Below are 16,829 nucleotides of genomic sequence, written 5' to 3' on the forward strand. Positions count from 1 at the left end.
ATGGAGGCACAGAGCGGGGCAGAGCAAATGCTGGATAAGTACTACAGAGTGGAGAAAATATTTTACGTGATTATTGCCGCCATTGGAGTTCTTGGTGAGTGAGCAGAGCAATTCTGGCTTCGTGTCTCGGTTTGTTAACCGGTATGGACTCTTTAGGATCATGTTGCAAGATTCCAAATTGACCATAGTTGTACAAATGTACAACCGGCATTGATCCTGGTAACTTAACATTCTGATATTGCTCAGTTTCCGAAAATCGAAACGAAAGTTCTGTTTTCCCTCTGTCGCAAGGGATGCTTTGCATTTTGTTTTGGACTTTATTGGCACCTTGCCCAGTGTTGTACTCGGGCTTGGTCCAGGCAGCTCTCCGGTACGCTGTGAATGGGGGGGGGGAATTTAAATTGTGACGTTCACTGTTTCTCAGTTATTGATCTAAGTGAACACCTGGACCTGTTTCCATGTTTCACTGTCGGGTCAGGCTGGAGTCCGTCACCCTCGGATTCCTCCACTCCGTTCATCAATAATTGGGCACAAACATATGAACCAGCAATCCGTTGCCGTGTGTTATTATCAAACTGAACTCACAGAGGACTTAATCTATTAAACAATGCACTCTATGTTCTCCCTGCTTATTCATGAAGCACTGCTCGGCACCATCAGATGATGAGTTTCCAGTTCTTGCTTAAACACGGCAGGTCACAGCACGTCTGTGACGCTGGCTCCGTCGGAGAGAAGAAGCAGGATAATTATTGAAGGGGCTCTCTGTGGTAGCGGACGGCGGCTGGATTCCACTTGCCGTTTAATCTCCATTATTTTATCTCTTCTCCCCAGAAGTCGACTGGCTGGACACAGATGGACCTCTCTATCTGCGCTTGTTACTTCGAACAGTCTTGATGTTCGCTGAGTCCGTCCTGAAACACAAGGAATATGTTAAGTAATGTTCCATGTTCGTTCTCTGCTCTCTCTCCAGTGAATTTATTGGCGATTGTGATCCTGTCCCGAGGAACGTGCGGCCTCTCCAACTGCACCGCACGCTACCTAGTAGCCATGGCAGCGGCGGATCTACTGGTCATTGTCACTGAGGTAATTTTGTTTCAGATCAGTTATCATTATTTTCCAATCAGTTTCCTAGACATCACCCCTGTTTGCAGCGTCATTGCGGTGCTGAGGTTCACCGCCACCGACTGTTCTGTCTGGTTCACAGTCGCTTTCACCTTTGATCGCTTTGTCGCTATTTGCTGCCCGAAGCTGAAAACAAAATATTGCACCGGGAAAACTGCGGCTGTGGTTCTAACAGCAACAGGCATTCTGTTTTTCCTAAAAAACGTTCCACGGTACTTCACGCGGGAACCCAGAGAAATCATTGACAAGATGCCGTTTTTCTGCGTACTGATGCACAGTTATTTCACTGACCCTGGGTGGGTGGGATATGACTGGTCTGATGCCATTTTAACACCGCTGCTCCCTTTCGCTGTGATTCTGCTGCTCAACGCTCTGACAGTCAAGCACATTTTAGTGGCCAATATAGTCCGGAAGGGTTTGTTGGGGCCGAGCAAAGGGGCGAACCAATGTGACCCGGAACTGAAGAACAGGACGAAGTCCGTGATTCTACTTTTCACCATCTCAGGCAGTTTCATCCTCCTGTGGCTGACGTTGGTTTTAGAATTCGTCTATTATCAGGTCACGGGAACAGGAGCCGGTCGGAATGTTTCAGAAATCATCTTCAGCGATGTCGGGTACTTGCTCAGAAATTTCAGCTGCTGCACCAATACGTTTATTTACGCGGTTACTCAATCCAAGTTCCGGGAGGAGGTGAGGAGCGCGGTGAAATTTGCGGTTATCTCAGTGCTTCCATTTGTTAGTAATTCCGGGCCCTGAGTACAACCCAGAGGCAGCCGGGGTTTCTCCTCACATTTATCGCCTGATCAAGGTTTTATTCCCGGCCAGTTTGTCCCATCAAGTGTGCGTCCTGGGACAGTAGACGCATCACAGAGATTCCTGTCATATTTTCCCAAAAGCTCCATCTCCCTCTGATGGAGTGCAGGGATAGGTAAATAGGGGTATAGACTAAGAGCAATGATTAACTTATGACCAATCACCTTGTGTGCGCCTTAGCTCACTGTTTTGAACAGTCAAAAAGAAACTTTACCCAGCAACCGGTGACGTACTAGTCATTATTCTCTGAAGATAGGCAAAGGTTCAATAAGGAACTATATGATCTTGCAGAAGCATCTCAAGGTATAGCTAAATATGGGAAGAATAGTGTCAGGGCTAGAATGTTCTGGAAAAAGGGGAATTTATGGGCTAGCTTTGGCTTAAAATAATTATAACTAACTAAAGATTATTTTACATCTAATTGTATCTTAGCACGCGATTGAAATGATTCTAATATTAACTAAACTTGGAATCGTAAGATTTCCTGCTACCTGATCAATGTTATAAATTGTGGAGAATTGTGTAATTCAGGGGCAGTGTCTGAACTGGCTCTTGTGGGAGATCAGTCTGTACCTTCCCCCATAGCGTGCTATGAGTAAAGAATAAAGGTTTGAAAAGAATTACGTGTGTTAGCGTATTTGTGGTACTGTTGTTTTTACATCGGTCGGTCCAGTACGACAATTTGGCGAGGCGTCCAAGAGTCCAAGATGAGGGTCTCGTGAGGCGGTGTCATCGGTCGATTCGGTGGCGGTGACCTGAGACAGATAGGCCCGCAAGGTAAGATTTACCTTGACCTCTGTCATTAATTGCCCACCTTGATGATCCCCTCGTCTGGCATATATCCTCTATGGACTCCTTTCGAAACCTGAGTTGAGGAACGTCCGAGTACCACAGGCTAAAAGAGAAGTTAGAGTCCCCGACGAAGTATAAGTTAAGGTAAGGGGTTACGGTCCCCGACGAAGTATTGTGAGTATTAAAGCCTGCCGGTGCTAACAAATTGGGCAGCAGATCATTGGTAGTGATCTATTACATTTTCTTTGAGTGTGATACAGCAAATCGGACAGCTGGTTAGCGGTATTAGCCTATTACATTTTGAAACTGGTAAATTGATTAGTACAGGGCAGAGCAGACGTTTGGCCAAACACAGGGGAAGAGGCTCTCCTCTGCAATCTATCCGGATGCTGTAAATACGTTTTGGGGGTATGCTTGTGAAAATTTTCCTGTCTCAACACCCTGCCTTAGACCGGTTGTTTAGAGGGGAAATCCCCCAACAGGAAGGTCAGGACCCTGAAGTGGGAGTGAGAAAAGGAGGCGGCTGACCCACCCGATTAGGAAGCATGGGGCAAACATTAGATAAGTCAGTTAATAACGTGCCATTGTTTAAACTTTGTAAGGATGACCCAGAGCGAGAGAGAATGATTACCGAAGGTTATCAGCATGGCAAACTAAGTAATTGGGGAGTGAAATTTGGCCTCTGGGTGGGACCTGGGATTTAGATAAATGCTCTTTAATAAAAATGAGACTGAGGAAGAGGAGACGGTAAGGCACATCCCGGTTACCCGCATTCGACCCCAACCCACGGCGCTGCCAGCCCCAGATAACGTTACTGCTGCCCAACCCCAGGCACCACCGAATGCACCGTCCCCAAGCCAATAGCCTCCCGAACCAGGGGACAACTTCGGCGACGGGGGAGTAATAGGCGCCAGACTAGTAGACGACGAAACCTTTTGGTGGGAGTTTGCCCCCTGATAGACCCTGAGACGGATACTGATTATGACGCTGGTATTGAAAATGATGATTCCGAACACCCGAGACCCAGTGGGAGAGGGATCCCAGGGCAATTTCCGGACAAGACCTTTCCCAATCCTAGGGTAGGACAGCCAGGCCAGGCGGCTACTGTGTAGGTTTATACTCCTCGGAAGCCCTAAGAAATGTGTATGATCATGAATCAGGCCCCGAACAGAAAAAATGATCCCGAGGGATTATTTGATTACAGTATATGATTGGTACAATCCAAATTTTTCAGGTGACTCCCCAGGATCTTTTTAGCTTGTGTTGCATGGCTCTTGCGACCTGTGAACAGGAGAAATGGAAAGAAGCTACAGAGGATCATGCCAATTAGGACTCCTTTTCCACCGCAACCCCGCCCGCAGAACAAGTGATTAAAATAAAGAAGGCTCTAAAGAAGGCTTTGTAGCGCCCCGTAGACATCGTTAAGGTCCTCTAAGGTCTCCCACAGGCGGGATTTTTGGGAACGCTCCTGCTCCGTTTATGCAACCTACGTTGGTGATGCCGCTTACAATGCCGGCAATATTTCGCCCCAGTTTAATTCGATGATATTGCAGTGTCTCCCCGAGGAAGTGTTCAAGGCTATTAGAACTGATATAGACTGGCCCGATAGGAACAAGCAGGCTATGGATAGCGCAGTTGAGCATTTTTGGAGTCACGGCAGGGATTCCAAGCCAACCAGAGTAAAGCATGAAATTGTGCAGCCTATACATCTGGTCGTCCCTAATCCCGCTACGATTTTAAGTAACATTCCAACGGACTCCCAAGTTTTTACTATAGTAGATTTGCAGCATGCGGTTTTTGCAATACCACTTGCTTCTGAGTCGCAGTAACTTTTTGCATTTACCTTTCAAGATCAGCATTACACTTGGACTAGGTTACCCCAAGGATTTGTGCACTTCTCCACCATTTTCTCGCAGATATTACAGAGGCAGTTTAGAGATTTACAATTTCCCGGGGGCTCTATGGTAATAGAGTAGGTAGATGACCTCCTACTGGCAAGCCCGACAGAAATCTCAAACGTGCAGGACACCAATAAGGTTCTGAATGCCCTGCATTCATGAAGATACGTGATCCCGCCCCCAAAAGTAAAGAGAGCCCAAAGGCAAGTGAGATTTCTGGGAACGATTTTGAGTGCAAGCGAAAGGCTGCTCACCCAAGAAAGGGTAACCATGATGCTTGCGACCCCACTGCCAACTACGCCGAAGGCCATGCATGCTTTCCTTGGTCTGGTAAACTTTGCAGACAGTGGATTCCCATTGTTGCTCTGTATAGAAAAGGTTTGAGTCCTCTTGTCACATGGGGTGCTGGAAACGGACCCAAGTGCAAGACACAGACACAAGTACAAGGAACAGGACTTGACAAGAGCAGGGACGTGACAGGGTTCAGACAAGGAGCAGAGACAAGAACGCAGAGTTGGGCTCGGGAAAGCGGGACTAGGACTAGGAACCATGGACTAGGAGAGAAGGCTTGGACTCCGAGCCCGAGACTGGACAAGGACCCAGAACCTGGGTCTTGCCTCGGGCTCGGACCCCGGAACCAGGCAAGGACATGACATGGCTTCAGGTCAGGACTTGGCTGGGGTCTAAAGGCCTGAGCTTGGATACAAGACAAGGCTCGGACTCCGAGCCCGAGACTGGTCACGGATGCAGAAACTGGGCTTTGCCTTAGTTCGGACGTCAGAACCAGGTAAGGACATGACATGGCTTGAGGATGGGGTCTTGGGTCTTGAGCTTGGCTTGGGATCCTCGCGGCTTGTGGTCTTGGGTCTTGAGATTGGCTTGGGATTCTTGAGGCTTGGGTTCTTGGGTCGAGCTTGGCTGCAGGCTGGGGTCTTGGGTCTTCAGCTTGACTAGGGATCCTCGAGGCTTGGGCTCTTGGAGCTTGACTTGGGATCCCTGAGGCTTGGAGTCTTGGATCTTGAGCTTGGCTTGCGATCCTCGAGACTTGGGGTCTTCGGTTTTGAGCTTGGCTTGGGATCCTCAAAGCTTGGGGCCTTCAGTCTTGAGCTTGGCTTGGGATCCTCAAAGCTTGGGGTCTTGGGTCTTGAGTTTGGTTTGGGATCCTCGAGGCTTGGGTTCTTGGAGCTTGGCTGGGAAATGGTCGAGGCTCGGGCTCTTGAAACTTGGCTAAGGGATCTTTGTCTTGAAATGCGGAAGCTGATAACTCAGAGACTGGAGTTGAGAGACAGACTGGGAACTGGACATCAACATAGAGCTGGGACTTATCCTTCGAGAAGCCAGGACTCATCTTTAACACAACACTAACATGAGCCACTACAGAACGTAGACGTAGAGCCGGGACTTATCTTACGACAAGCTGGGACGCAACTTCATCTCTACACCAAGGTGAGACAGGACCATCTGTTTGGTAACGGCAGGACGACCAGACTTACCCAACAGAGGCAAAGACAAGACAAGACATGTTCCCCCGCAGGGCAACGGCAGGATGGCCTGACTTACCCCACGGGGGCGAGGACAAGAAGAAACAAACACGAAAGAACAACAGAGAGTTCCCTCTCTGCTCCGGGGTAGCTCCAAGTCTCAGTTCGGCCAGCAACCTCAACTGGCTACAAAAACAGCCAGATCCCTACATAGTTCGGAGTGGCTGGCAGCCACTCAGCTGGCCCGGGAAACAGCCGAATCCATACCCAAAAGACTACTCTAATAAGTGGCAACAAGGCTCAATGAAGCTGTGATCCTTCAAACAGTCCTGGAGATTACAATTGGTTTCATTAGCTTTACATCAGCAGGGTGCTCCAAGGGGGACTGATGAGCCAAGCCAGCAGCCCACATTCAACCCCAAGGCTAGTTATATTGAAAGCACAAAGATGGGAATCAGGTGCCTTTGATTTAGTCAAACAAGGGACAGCTGGAAGACCTGGAGTCCTGAATCCATGGACCGGACCGTGCACCGGAATGCGGACTTCGCGGACCGCACCATGACACATCTGGCTTCCAGTACGCTTAAGCGGCCCCTAAAGCTAACTGAGCAACAGAAGGACGCTTTTGAGGAATTGACGAAATCCCTGTCGAGAGCACCTGTTCTCGACCGCCCGCTCTATGACCGTGCGTTCCAGCTTTTTGTGATTGTTTTAGATGATTGCGCCACTGCAGTGCTGACTTAGATTCATGGGGATAGACGCGGGCCTGTTGCCTATTATTCTACTAATTTAGATCCCCTGGCGCAGGGATTACCCCCCTGTTCGCAGATGCTCCCGGCCATTTACTCGCTAGTTACGGCTGCTTCCAACATTACCTTCCAACAGCCAGTTACCGTGTATTCGTCCCATACCATTGTAGCCCTGCTGACCACTCACCAAACCCAACACCTTACTCAGGCCAGAATAAGCCGTTACGAAATAGCATTACTTAATAACCCATTCCTCACCTTTGCCTACTGTGATACCGTCAACCCTGCTACATTTCCTGCTACATTTTCAGAGACGGCACCTGTTGAGTTGACTGAGCCTCCTCATGACTGTCTGCTACGGAACCATTTCCTCACCTCCTCCGGAACCCCCATTCAGAATGCCATGTATGTAAGGTACCTCCTTCAGACCATACTCCTCCCCAAAAAATTAGCCATTATTAAATGTTCGGCTCATCTAGAAGACGAATCTGCAGTGACTGAAGGAAATATCATAGCCGATTTGGCTGCCAAGCAGGCTGCACAGGAGGCAACTGCTATAGTTTTATCCTGCAGAGCGATTGGCCTTCACCCTGACTAAAACACCACGAGCACCGGGCACTCCAGACAGGGCTACAGTTCAAAAACTACAGGGTGACGCCCCTAATTCAGAAAAACAACTTTGGAAGACACACGGATGTGCGCATTTTGTGTCTACAGGCCTCTGGCATACCACAGTTGGCCAAGTTTGTAATCCTGATGCATTTCTGCCTATGTGGCTCGATTGCTTGCATACGGACACCCACCTTGGCAAGGGGGGAATGAATAACATTTTGCTCCGTACATGGTGACACACCAGGCTGGCGGAAGGTGCTGCAGCAAAAATACAAGCCTGTTTGCTTTGCCAAAAGACAAACGCGGGAAAGGGAGTAAAGTGTCCGCAGGGAAAACCCCCTTGCCAAGTGGCCCTTTCGAATGTATTCAGCTTGATATTATCGAACTACCGAGCGTGCACTGTTATAAACATTGTTTAGTGATTGTAGATGTGTTTAGAAAATGGAATGAGCCTTTCCGACCACCAATAATAAACCTTCTACGGTGGTAAGGTTGTTACTTACAGAATTATACCGAGATTCGGAGTACCCAGACAAATAAGTTCGGATAGTGGCCCTCACTTTGTAGGAAATATAAATAAAGAGCTATGTGAGGTACTGCGTATCGAACAGCAGTTTCATTGCGCTTACCACCCGAATGCTGCAGGAATAGTGGAACGGGCCAACGGCACCCTGAAAAACAAGCTGTCTAAGATAATCTCTGAAACCGGACTGAGTTGGCTGAAGGTCCTTCCACTGGCTTTATACCATATGAGAATTACCTCACATTCCACAACAGGGGTATCTGCAGCTGAAATTGCTTATGGGCGTCCTGGGAAGACCCCATGGGACGCTGACATGCAACCTTCAACCCAAATTGATCTAAATGTCATGGGGGACGAATTGCAGAAGTGATTTCGCCAACTAACATCCTCTCTAAAGTTTATTCACTCCCAGGTACAGAATACCCTTAAGGAGCCTGGAGCTCAGGGAATGGAGTGGCCGGAATTGAAAATTGGAGATTCGGTGCTGATCAGGGACAGGGAGCGTTCCAGGCTTGAACCCCGGTGGAAAGGGCCATTCTAGATATAACTGCAAACCCAAACGGCCCTTAAGTTTCGAGGGCACAGCCGCTGGATACATCTAAGTGAATGCAAACGATGGGCTCCGCAGGTGGACTAAATTGGACTTTTCACTGTTACAACTACCTCCACGGTATTAAGCCTGGAGGACAATTTATTTTGTAAGAATCGTATGCGCCTACATGGTAACCTTACTGCATTTTATCCTTTGGTAGAATCTGTAGAAGCAGTGTTTGTTGCTAACCCATCAGGGCTAAATTGGGCGGAACATGACTTAATAGTGGAGGATAAATCAGGGGCAGAGTGTAAGGGGATAAGAAAAAAGTGTCTGAAGAGAGTGGGTGGTGAGACTACTGGCGAGGGCATCGGGGATTATCCCTTCCGTTTTGCAGGAGAAAGGGGAGGGGTGCGTCCTTGTCAGGGTTCCCCCTGAGATAACTTGCCTGAAGAAATATTGTCCGGACCAGGGAATATTCTCTTGCAAATGGATCCACGAACAATGCTTGCCCCTCTTTAAGAGAATTCAGCATGTATGTGGATATTGCACTGGGACTCACGTGTCGGCAGGTTCAGGGACTTTTGAATACTCCTCCCTATATCCACAGTAGCACTTGTAGTATGATAAAATAGTGAGTTATGAAATACCTGTTACCGGGCCAAGGGAGAGTATGTGTTATTGTTCAACGTAGCTATACTACAGCTACCACCACTCTGCCTAACCTCCTTGCAGTAGGAACGATTGAACCACTTTCTGTTCCCTGCCCTCAGGTTGCCCGCGTTCGACGGCGACTGACAACTCGAGCCGTGAGTCAGGAATTCAGTGCTGACTGGAGGAATCCTGGTACTCTGGGCTTTTCTCTGGGCTAGAGTTTCTGAGCACTCTCTCTCTAGGGGGTTCAGCAGGAACCATAGCTGCGAAAAACCGCAACTACCGCATTTGTGGGCTGGTGGCATTGGAAAACAGTACGATGGAAGGTCTGGAGGCTGTTAACTGAGAATTGGTGGAGTTGCGACTCTACGCGCAGCAGACCAGGTATGCTGTGGATTATCAGTTGGCCCAACAGGGAGGGGTATGCTCCATAGTCGGAGACAAATGGGTCACCCATGTTCCTGACGAATCATACAACGCGACCCATGCCATTCATTCTATTAAGGAACAATTGGATGATTTCAGGCAAGGTTCGGGGAAGTGGGATGGCTGGTTAGGATGGTTGCAGGGGGGATCATGGGGTTCTTATTTACTGCATGGGCTGATTATTCTCATTGTTATGATTATTGCTTGCTGTGTGACAGTGACCTACCTAAAAGCTGGCTGCCGACTTTTCACGGAAGACTGATGACGCTCTGCTCGATCCCCATTTAATTCGTTATCATGATATGATAAAAGGGAGGAGTGATGGAGCGAAGGGATAGGTAAATAGGGGTATAGCCTAAGAACAATGATTAACTTATGATCAATCACCTTGTGTGCGCCTTACCTTACTGTTTTGGACAGTCAAAAGGAAACTTTACCCAGCAACCGGTGACGTACTAGTCATTATTCTCTAAAGATAGGCAAAGGTTCATATAAGGAACTCCCTGATCCTGCAGAAGCATCTCGAAGTATATCTAAATATGGGAAGAATAGTGTAAGGGCTAGAATGATGTGGAGAAAATGGGCAGGGTCCGAATGAGGAATTGATGGGCTAGCTTCGGTTTAAGATAATTAGAACTAAATAACCAATGATTATTTTACATCTAATTGTATCTTAGCATGTGACTGAAATGAATCCAATATTATCTAAAGTTGAAATCGTAAGATTTCCTGCTACCTGATCAATGTTTTAAATTGTGCATAATTGTGTAATTCGGGCGCAGTGGCTCTTGTGGGAGATCGGTCTGTAACTTTCCCCATAGCATGCCATGAGTAAAGAATAAAGGTTTGAAAAGAATTACGTGTTTTAGTGTATTTGTGGTACAGTTGTTTTTCCATCGGTTGGTCCAGTACGATACCTCCGCAGATAACTCCTCTGCTCTAAGCACCGCTGTAGGACCAATTGTCCTTCCTCCTTTGGTAGTTAGGCTAAGTTAGGTGAAAGGTTTCAATGAGGCCATCTCTCCAGTACTTCTCCAATGTGGGTACTGGTCGGGGATTAGCTTTTTACTGAGTAAAAACCTCAAACTCCTCCACAGTTAGAATAGTCTAGTCTAAAACTAGCCCAGGGACCTGGAGTTGCGATCCAGCTCGGTCGAGGTAAACGGCTGATATAAGTTTCACCATGGGGCCTATACCCCCAATTTCTCTGAACAGTGATGACCAAAATGTTGTAAATTCCTCCACGGGCACCGGTAGTCGCGATGCGGTTCGGTAAAATCGAACGACTGCTGTTAATTGCGCTCCGGGACCACCAGTTTGTAACACGGTTATGCTTCGTCTGACATAAGTGCCAGTAGGATATTATTTTGAAAAGGGAATATTAACAAGGAAGAGGAGATCACCTACAATTCTTGCCAGTGAAGAATGGGAAGTTAAACACCAGGTAGTAGTTCCTAAAGTTTATCGAAACGGGATTTTAATTATGGCTCATAGTATTCTTTTGTGTGGTCATCTAAGTGTAAAGAAAACTATGAACAATGTTTTTAAACATTTTTACAGGCTTAGTTTAAGAAAAAAATGTTGCGACATTTTGCAGAACGTGCCATACGTGTGAAATTGTGGATAAAGCTAACCAAGTTACTCCAGTGGCCCCATTGCAACCAATTCCAGCATTTGGTGAGCGGTTCTCAAAGATCATTGTAGACTGTGTAGGTCCATTGCCAAAAACTAAAACTGGACATCAGTATTTGTTGACCATTATGTGTACAGCATCTAGGTTTCCAGAAGCAATACCTCTGAGGAATATAACAGGCAAAACTGTGACAAAGGCTCTTAACAAATTCTTTACTTATTTTGGGTTGCCTAAGGAAATACAATCGGATCAAGGTAGTAATTTTACGTCTGGATTGTTTCAGCAGACAGTTTATAAACTGGGAGTAAAACAGATTATTTCATCTGCATATTATCCAGAATCATAAGGAGTCTTGGAGAGATCCATTCTGCCCTCAAACCTATGATTAGGACGTATTGTGTGGAAAATGAAAAGGACTGGGATGAAGGAATACATTCACTACTTTTTGCAGTAAGGGAGGCAGTACAGGATTCATTAAGATTAAGTCCTTTTGAATTTCAGTTTGGGCAGAGAGTTCGAAGACGTTTGGCCTTGTTGAAAGAACAGTGGACTAATACAGAGGTACACACTAATTTGTTGGATTATGTTTTGTAATTTAAAGAAAGATTACATAAAGTCTCGTTGCTTGGCCAAGGAAAATTTAAAATTGGCTCAGGAGAAGATGAAAACTTGTTATGATAAGGAAGCTAGAATGAAGCCATTTAAGCCTGGAGATAAGGTGTTGGTACTTTACCCGGTGCAGACGAACCCACTGCAAGCTTATTTTCATGGTCCTTATGAGATTTAATCGAAAGTAAATGATGCGGATTACGTGATAAAAACCCCAGATCGAAGAAGGCCAACATAGCTGTGTCATATAAATATGATATAACCGCATTATGAGAAGAGGCTGCTACTATGACTGTTGTGGTCAATAATGAGTCTGATCTTTGTGGTGTACATATATCCATGAATCTGATCTTTATAAAAACTTCATGGATGATTCACCTGGAACTCATTTTAACTCCAACGTTATTTCTGCCAGGTTACCGAACTCAACAATTCTGGAAAGTATTGATGGGAAATTAGCTCATTTACAGCCAGAGCAGAGAGAGCAGATGAAACGGTTAATTTTTAAATATAGGGATTTGTTTCCAGACACTCCTAGAAGATGTACTGTAGCTTCACATGATGTAGATGTTGGAGATGCAAAACCCATAAAACAATATCCATATCGGATGAATAGGGAAAATGTGAACTTGCTGAACAAGAAATTAAGTATATGTTAGAGAATGATATTATTAGACCTTCTAGTTCGAATTGGAGTTCAGCGTGCATTATGGTGCCTAAGCCAGACAATAGTATTAGGTATTATAGAGATTACAGGAAGGTGAATTCTATGACAAAAACTGATGCATATCCAATTCCTAGGGTAGATGATTGTGTGAATAAAGTTGGACAAGCAAAGTTCCTTACAGGGATTGATTTGTTAAAAGGGTATTGGTATGTTCCATTGACGGAGAAAAGTAGAGAGATTTCTGCATTTGTAACCCCACCTTGGTGATATGAATATAATGCTCTTCCATTTGCGATGAATAATGCACCCGGTACTTTCCAAAGGATGATTAATAGTGTGATTCATGGGTTAAAAGATACAGATGCCTATATTGATGGTTTAGTTACAGGAAATAATACGTGGAAAACACATATGACTGCGGTGCAGAAAGTACTTGAGAGACTTCCAAAAGCAAACTTAACTATTAACTTAGCTAAAAGTGAATTTCGTCATGCCACGGTAACCTACCTTGGTTATGTTGTGGATCAAGGAAAATTAGCTCCTGTTCAAGCAAAAGTTCAGGCAATTTTAGAAGTACCCACTCCAACTGATAGGAAAACTCTCAAAAGATACTTGGGCATGGTAGGATATTACAGAAAATTTTGTAAGAATTTTGCCATCATCGCTCTTCCATTAACTAATCTCTTGAAGAAAAATGAAAAGTTTGTTTGGACAGAGTCTTGTCAGGAAGCATTTGATAAATTGAAAACTATGCTACTTAGTCAACCTATGCTCAAATCTCCTGACTTTGAAAAACCATTTTTATTCGCTGTGGATGCTAGTGATGAAGCTGCAGGAGCAGTGTTACTTCAAAGGGATGACGGTGATGAAATTGATCGTACGGTAGCTTACTTTTCTATGAAATTTAATAGCCATCAAAGAAATTATTCAATAATAGAAAATGAATTATTATCTCTCCTTTCGGCTTTACAACATTTTGATGTGTATATTGGTACTACTCAGAAACCAGTCATAGTTTAGACCGATCATAATCCGTTTGTGCTTTTGAGTAAGATGAAATGGAGAAATAGAAGATTACTAAATTTGAGTTTAATGTTACAGGAGTATAATATTTTGATCACTTAAATTAAAGGGAAAGATAATGTGATCGTTGATTGTCTATCTAGATGATAAATGTGCAATGTATTTTTTATGGAGTGATATTTTAACATTTCTAACACACCTTCTTGTATTAGTTTGTATGGTGCTGTATGATGATACTGTGTATATTGTGTATGTTGTAAATTTTATACATTTGTATTTTTTTGGTATATATTTAATTGTTCACATTTTGTTCCTAAAAAGACAAGATTTTTTTTCTGGAGAGAAGTGTTACATACCTCATGGATATCTTGTGACTGTCTTATGAGGATGATGTAACGGTCTTTTGGAGGTCACCTGATGTAATTTTCCCGCCAATGTGAGGTCACGTGATGACATTTTCTCATCAGGTATATAAGAGTAGACCCCTGGTGACGCAATTAGTTTTCCAGTTAGAACGTCAGCCAGATACTCCTCTCCGCTGCATATTTGCCTTATGATGCAGTTTTGATTTCGATTTAGATTATGAGAACACTCAGTCCTCTTTTATTGTCATTTATAAATGCATACATGCATTAAGAAAAGATACAATATTTCTCCAGATTGATACCACAGAAAAACGGAACAAAGCAAAGACTAACACTGACGGAACCACATAATTATAACTTATAGTTACAGCAGAAAAAAGCAATAACATAATTTGGTGAAGAACAAACCATGGGCAGGGTAAAAAGAAGTCTCAAAGTCCCCGAGTCGATCGACATCCGAGTCCTCGATAGCAGGCGGCAAAACGGAGAAATTCCCTGCCATAAATTTCCAGGCACCGTCAAGTAGCCGATAACTTGGAAGCAGCCGACACAGCTGACACTGAGTCCATCCATCTGAAAACTTCTAGCTTCCGACCAGCACATCCGATACAGCCTCCCGAGAGCCATCCACTGCCGATCTCCTTCGACCTTGCCCCGGCCGCTGAAATAAGCAAAGCCGAGGATTCGGGGCTTTCTGCTCCGGAGATTCTGGTTACCATACAGTAGCAGCGGCAGCGAAAAGGGCATTTCAGAATTCTTTCCAGATGTTCCTCAGTACTCTCCCGTCTGTCTCCATCAAATCAGAATTGTGCACGGTACCCTACTTGACAGATTACGGATATCATTCACCAGAGAGGTCGCGGGCACTGCTGTCGCGTCGCCATCTTCGCCTCTCTGGAGTTTTACGTTCTATTGTAAGGTACAAACGCGTTGGGCCGGCAGTTTAACCAATAGTTGCTAGATTCGTTGATGTACCCTTTTCAATAGTACTGGAGAGTGAAGACTGAACCTGAAGGAGTCGTTCCACGGTTGAAGGGGTTGACCATTATTGAATTCCTTCAAGAAAGAGTGATCTGCATGAGATAGCCTCTGCTAAAAGCAGCAGAAAAGGCTGTGCAGTATCTAATATCCAGAGGGAAAGGTCAGTGCCTTTAAACCGTTTTATTTCCGTCGTCGTGAATCCTGCAGACAAGGCAGGTCCTGGCTGGGATTGGTCATGACGTCGTGTCTTTGAGGAATTCTTTACTTCAGGAAAGTTTCTCCTAATTGACTGTATAAATCTCTTGGACTTTCAAATTTACCATTCTGAGAACTGTTTTTGAATTTACCACTTTAAGAACTGTTTCCGCATATCTCGCTTTAAGAACTAGAACTGAGTGGCGGTTTGTAAAATGGCCGCAGAGCAGTTTACTTCAGGTTAAGATTTTTGTTTGTTTATTTTTTTATATATTGAGCAGAGTTTAACAAATATGTTATTGTTTATTTGTTTATAAAACCTGACTCAATTCTATATTTATTGTTGCCGATCACGTGACAAGAGGAATTTAAAGATAGTTACCATCTCCACCTTTGATAATCGGATAAGGACAGGTTCTTAGACCGTTTCTCCTGGCTGAAGTAAATAATAATCACGCAATTCTTGCCGACATTGAGTAAGATTTAGCACCAGTCAGCCAGATTTTCCATTACCATCTTTGATTCGGCTAACGATATTGTGTCCTCAGCAAACTTAAGCATGATGGACTATGGGCAACTTCACTTAGAAAGGATGAGACATATGGATAAATAAATATCATTTCATTTCCTTTCTTCTGAAATACAAATATAAATGAAGTAACTTTCATGGATCGGCCCCGTACGTTGATCACGCACGCCTCTTTGACCTGCACTTTGTGACTATTTGGGCCCAGCCCAATTTGAGTTTGGTTTCAGTCTCAAGTCTGAGCATTTTAATTCAGTGATGGCGAGAAAGGAAATGAGTTATATTTTCGAAGAGTATCAAAATGTCTTTATCAGTCAGTGTTAACTTATCCGCTCACCCCCCCCCCCCCCAAATAAAACAATAAATAAGTTGGCTAACAAGCGCGTCCTGGATCAATGCCGCATCAGAACGGTGCCGTTTAATAAAACAAGTCAGCGGCAGGCGACTCAAAGACACAGCGGCTGGCGGAAATGGCATCTTTCCTCTGCCTGAGCTTGCAGACCTATCGAGACGTTTCAGCTGAAAATTCACCAAATAGTTTCAGGTGTAATCGTACGAGCGGCAATGTGTCCAGGGAAAAACGTCGGGTAATAGAGGAGACACAACTTCCTGACGGAAGCGACGGACGGAAATTTTGCAAAAAGAAGAGCGCTGGAAATTCGCAGGCGCTGCAGAAACCTAAATGTATAAACGTCCACCTGCCGTGACTCGGATTCGAACCGAGGTTACTGCGGCCACAACGCAGAGTACTAACCACTATACGATCACGGCCACACACATCAGCGGTTCCGAATCTGCTGTCTTAACCTTTGATACCGGTGTGACTCAGTCAATGGCTGTTACTGCCTTTGCAGCTTTTCCACCGAGCACAAACATACAGTACTGGAAATATTCAGCAGAAGCGACAGGAGAAACCGAACAACGCACCCAAAATGCTGGAGGAGCTCAGTAGGCCAGGCAGAATCTATGGAAGAGAGTAAACAGTCGACGTTTCGGCTAGAGACCCTTCATCAGGCCCGAAGGTATGAGACGTGAATTAGCTCAGATAGACTGGCAAATGACACTTAAAGGATTGACGGTGGATATGCAATGGCAAGCATTTAAAGGTTGCATGGATGAACTACAACAATTGTTCAACCCAGTTTGGCAAAAGAATAAATCAAGGAAGGTAGTGCACCCGTGGCTGACAAGAGTAATTAGGGATAATATCAATTCCAAAGAAGTAGCA

At 45.0% G+C, this 16,829-nt stretch overlaps 1 protein-coding gene and 1 non-coding gene across 2 annotated transcripts; one reads left to right on the plus strand and one right to left on the minus strand.

The window, feature by feature from the left end:
- Positions 1 to 1,878, plus strand: LOC134343726 (probable G-protein coupled receptor 139). Its single transcript, XM_063042476.1, has 2 exons — positions 1 to 94; positions 971 to 1,878. Exons 1-2 carry the CDS (start codon positions 1 to 3, stop codon positions 1,876 to 1,878), a joined length of 1,002 nt encoding a protein of 333 aa, XP_062898546.1.
- A 14,422-nt stretch (positions 1,879 to 16,300) lies between these two features.
- Positions 16,301 to 16,372, minus strand: trnah-gug (transfer RNA histidin (anticodon GUG)). The gene has a single exon. It is a non-coding gene; the product is annotated as a tRNA-His (tRNA).
- Between the last annotated feature and the right edge of the window lie 457 nt (positions 16,373 to 16,829).

This window comes from Mobula hypostoma, chromosome 3, assembly GCF_963921235.1.
Source record: "Mobula hypostoma chromosome 3, sMobHyp1.1, whole genome shotgun sequence".
Taxonomy (NCBI): domain Eukaryota; kingdom Metazoa; phylum Chordata; class Chondrichthyes; order Myliobatiformes; family Myliobatidae; genus Mobula; species Mobula hypostoma.

Bases quoted from the DNA above. Each gene is read 5' to 3' on its own strand.
- LOC134343726 (XM_063042476.1), top strand. From the start codon at position 1: ATGGAGGCACAGAGCGGGGCAGAGCAAATGCTGGATAAGTACTACAGA. The intron at 95-970 runs GTGAGTGAGCAG...CTCTCTCTCCAG, and splicing joins TGCCGCCATTGGAGTTCTTG to TGAATTTATTGGCGATTGTG.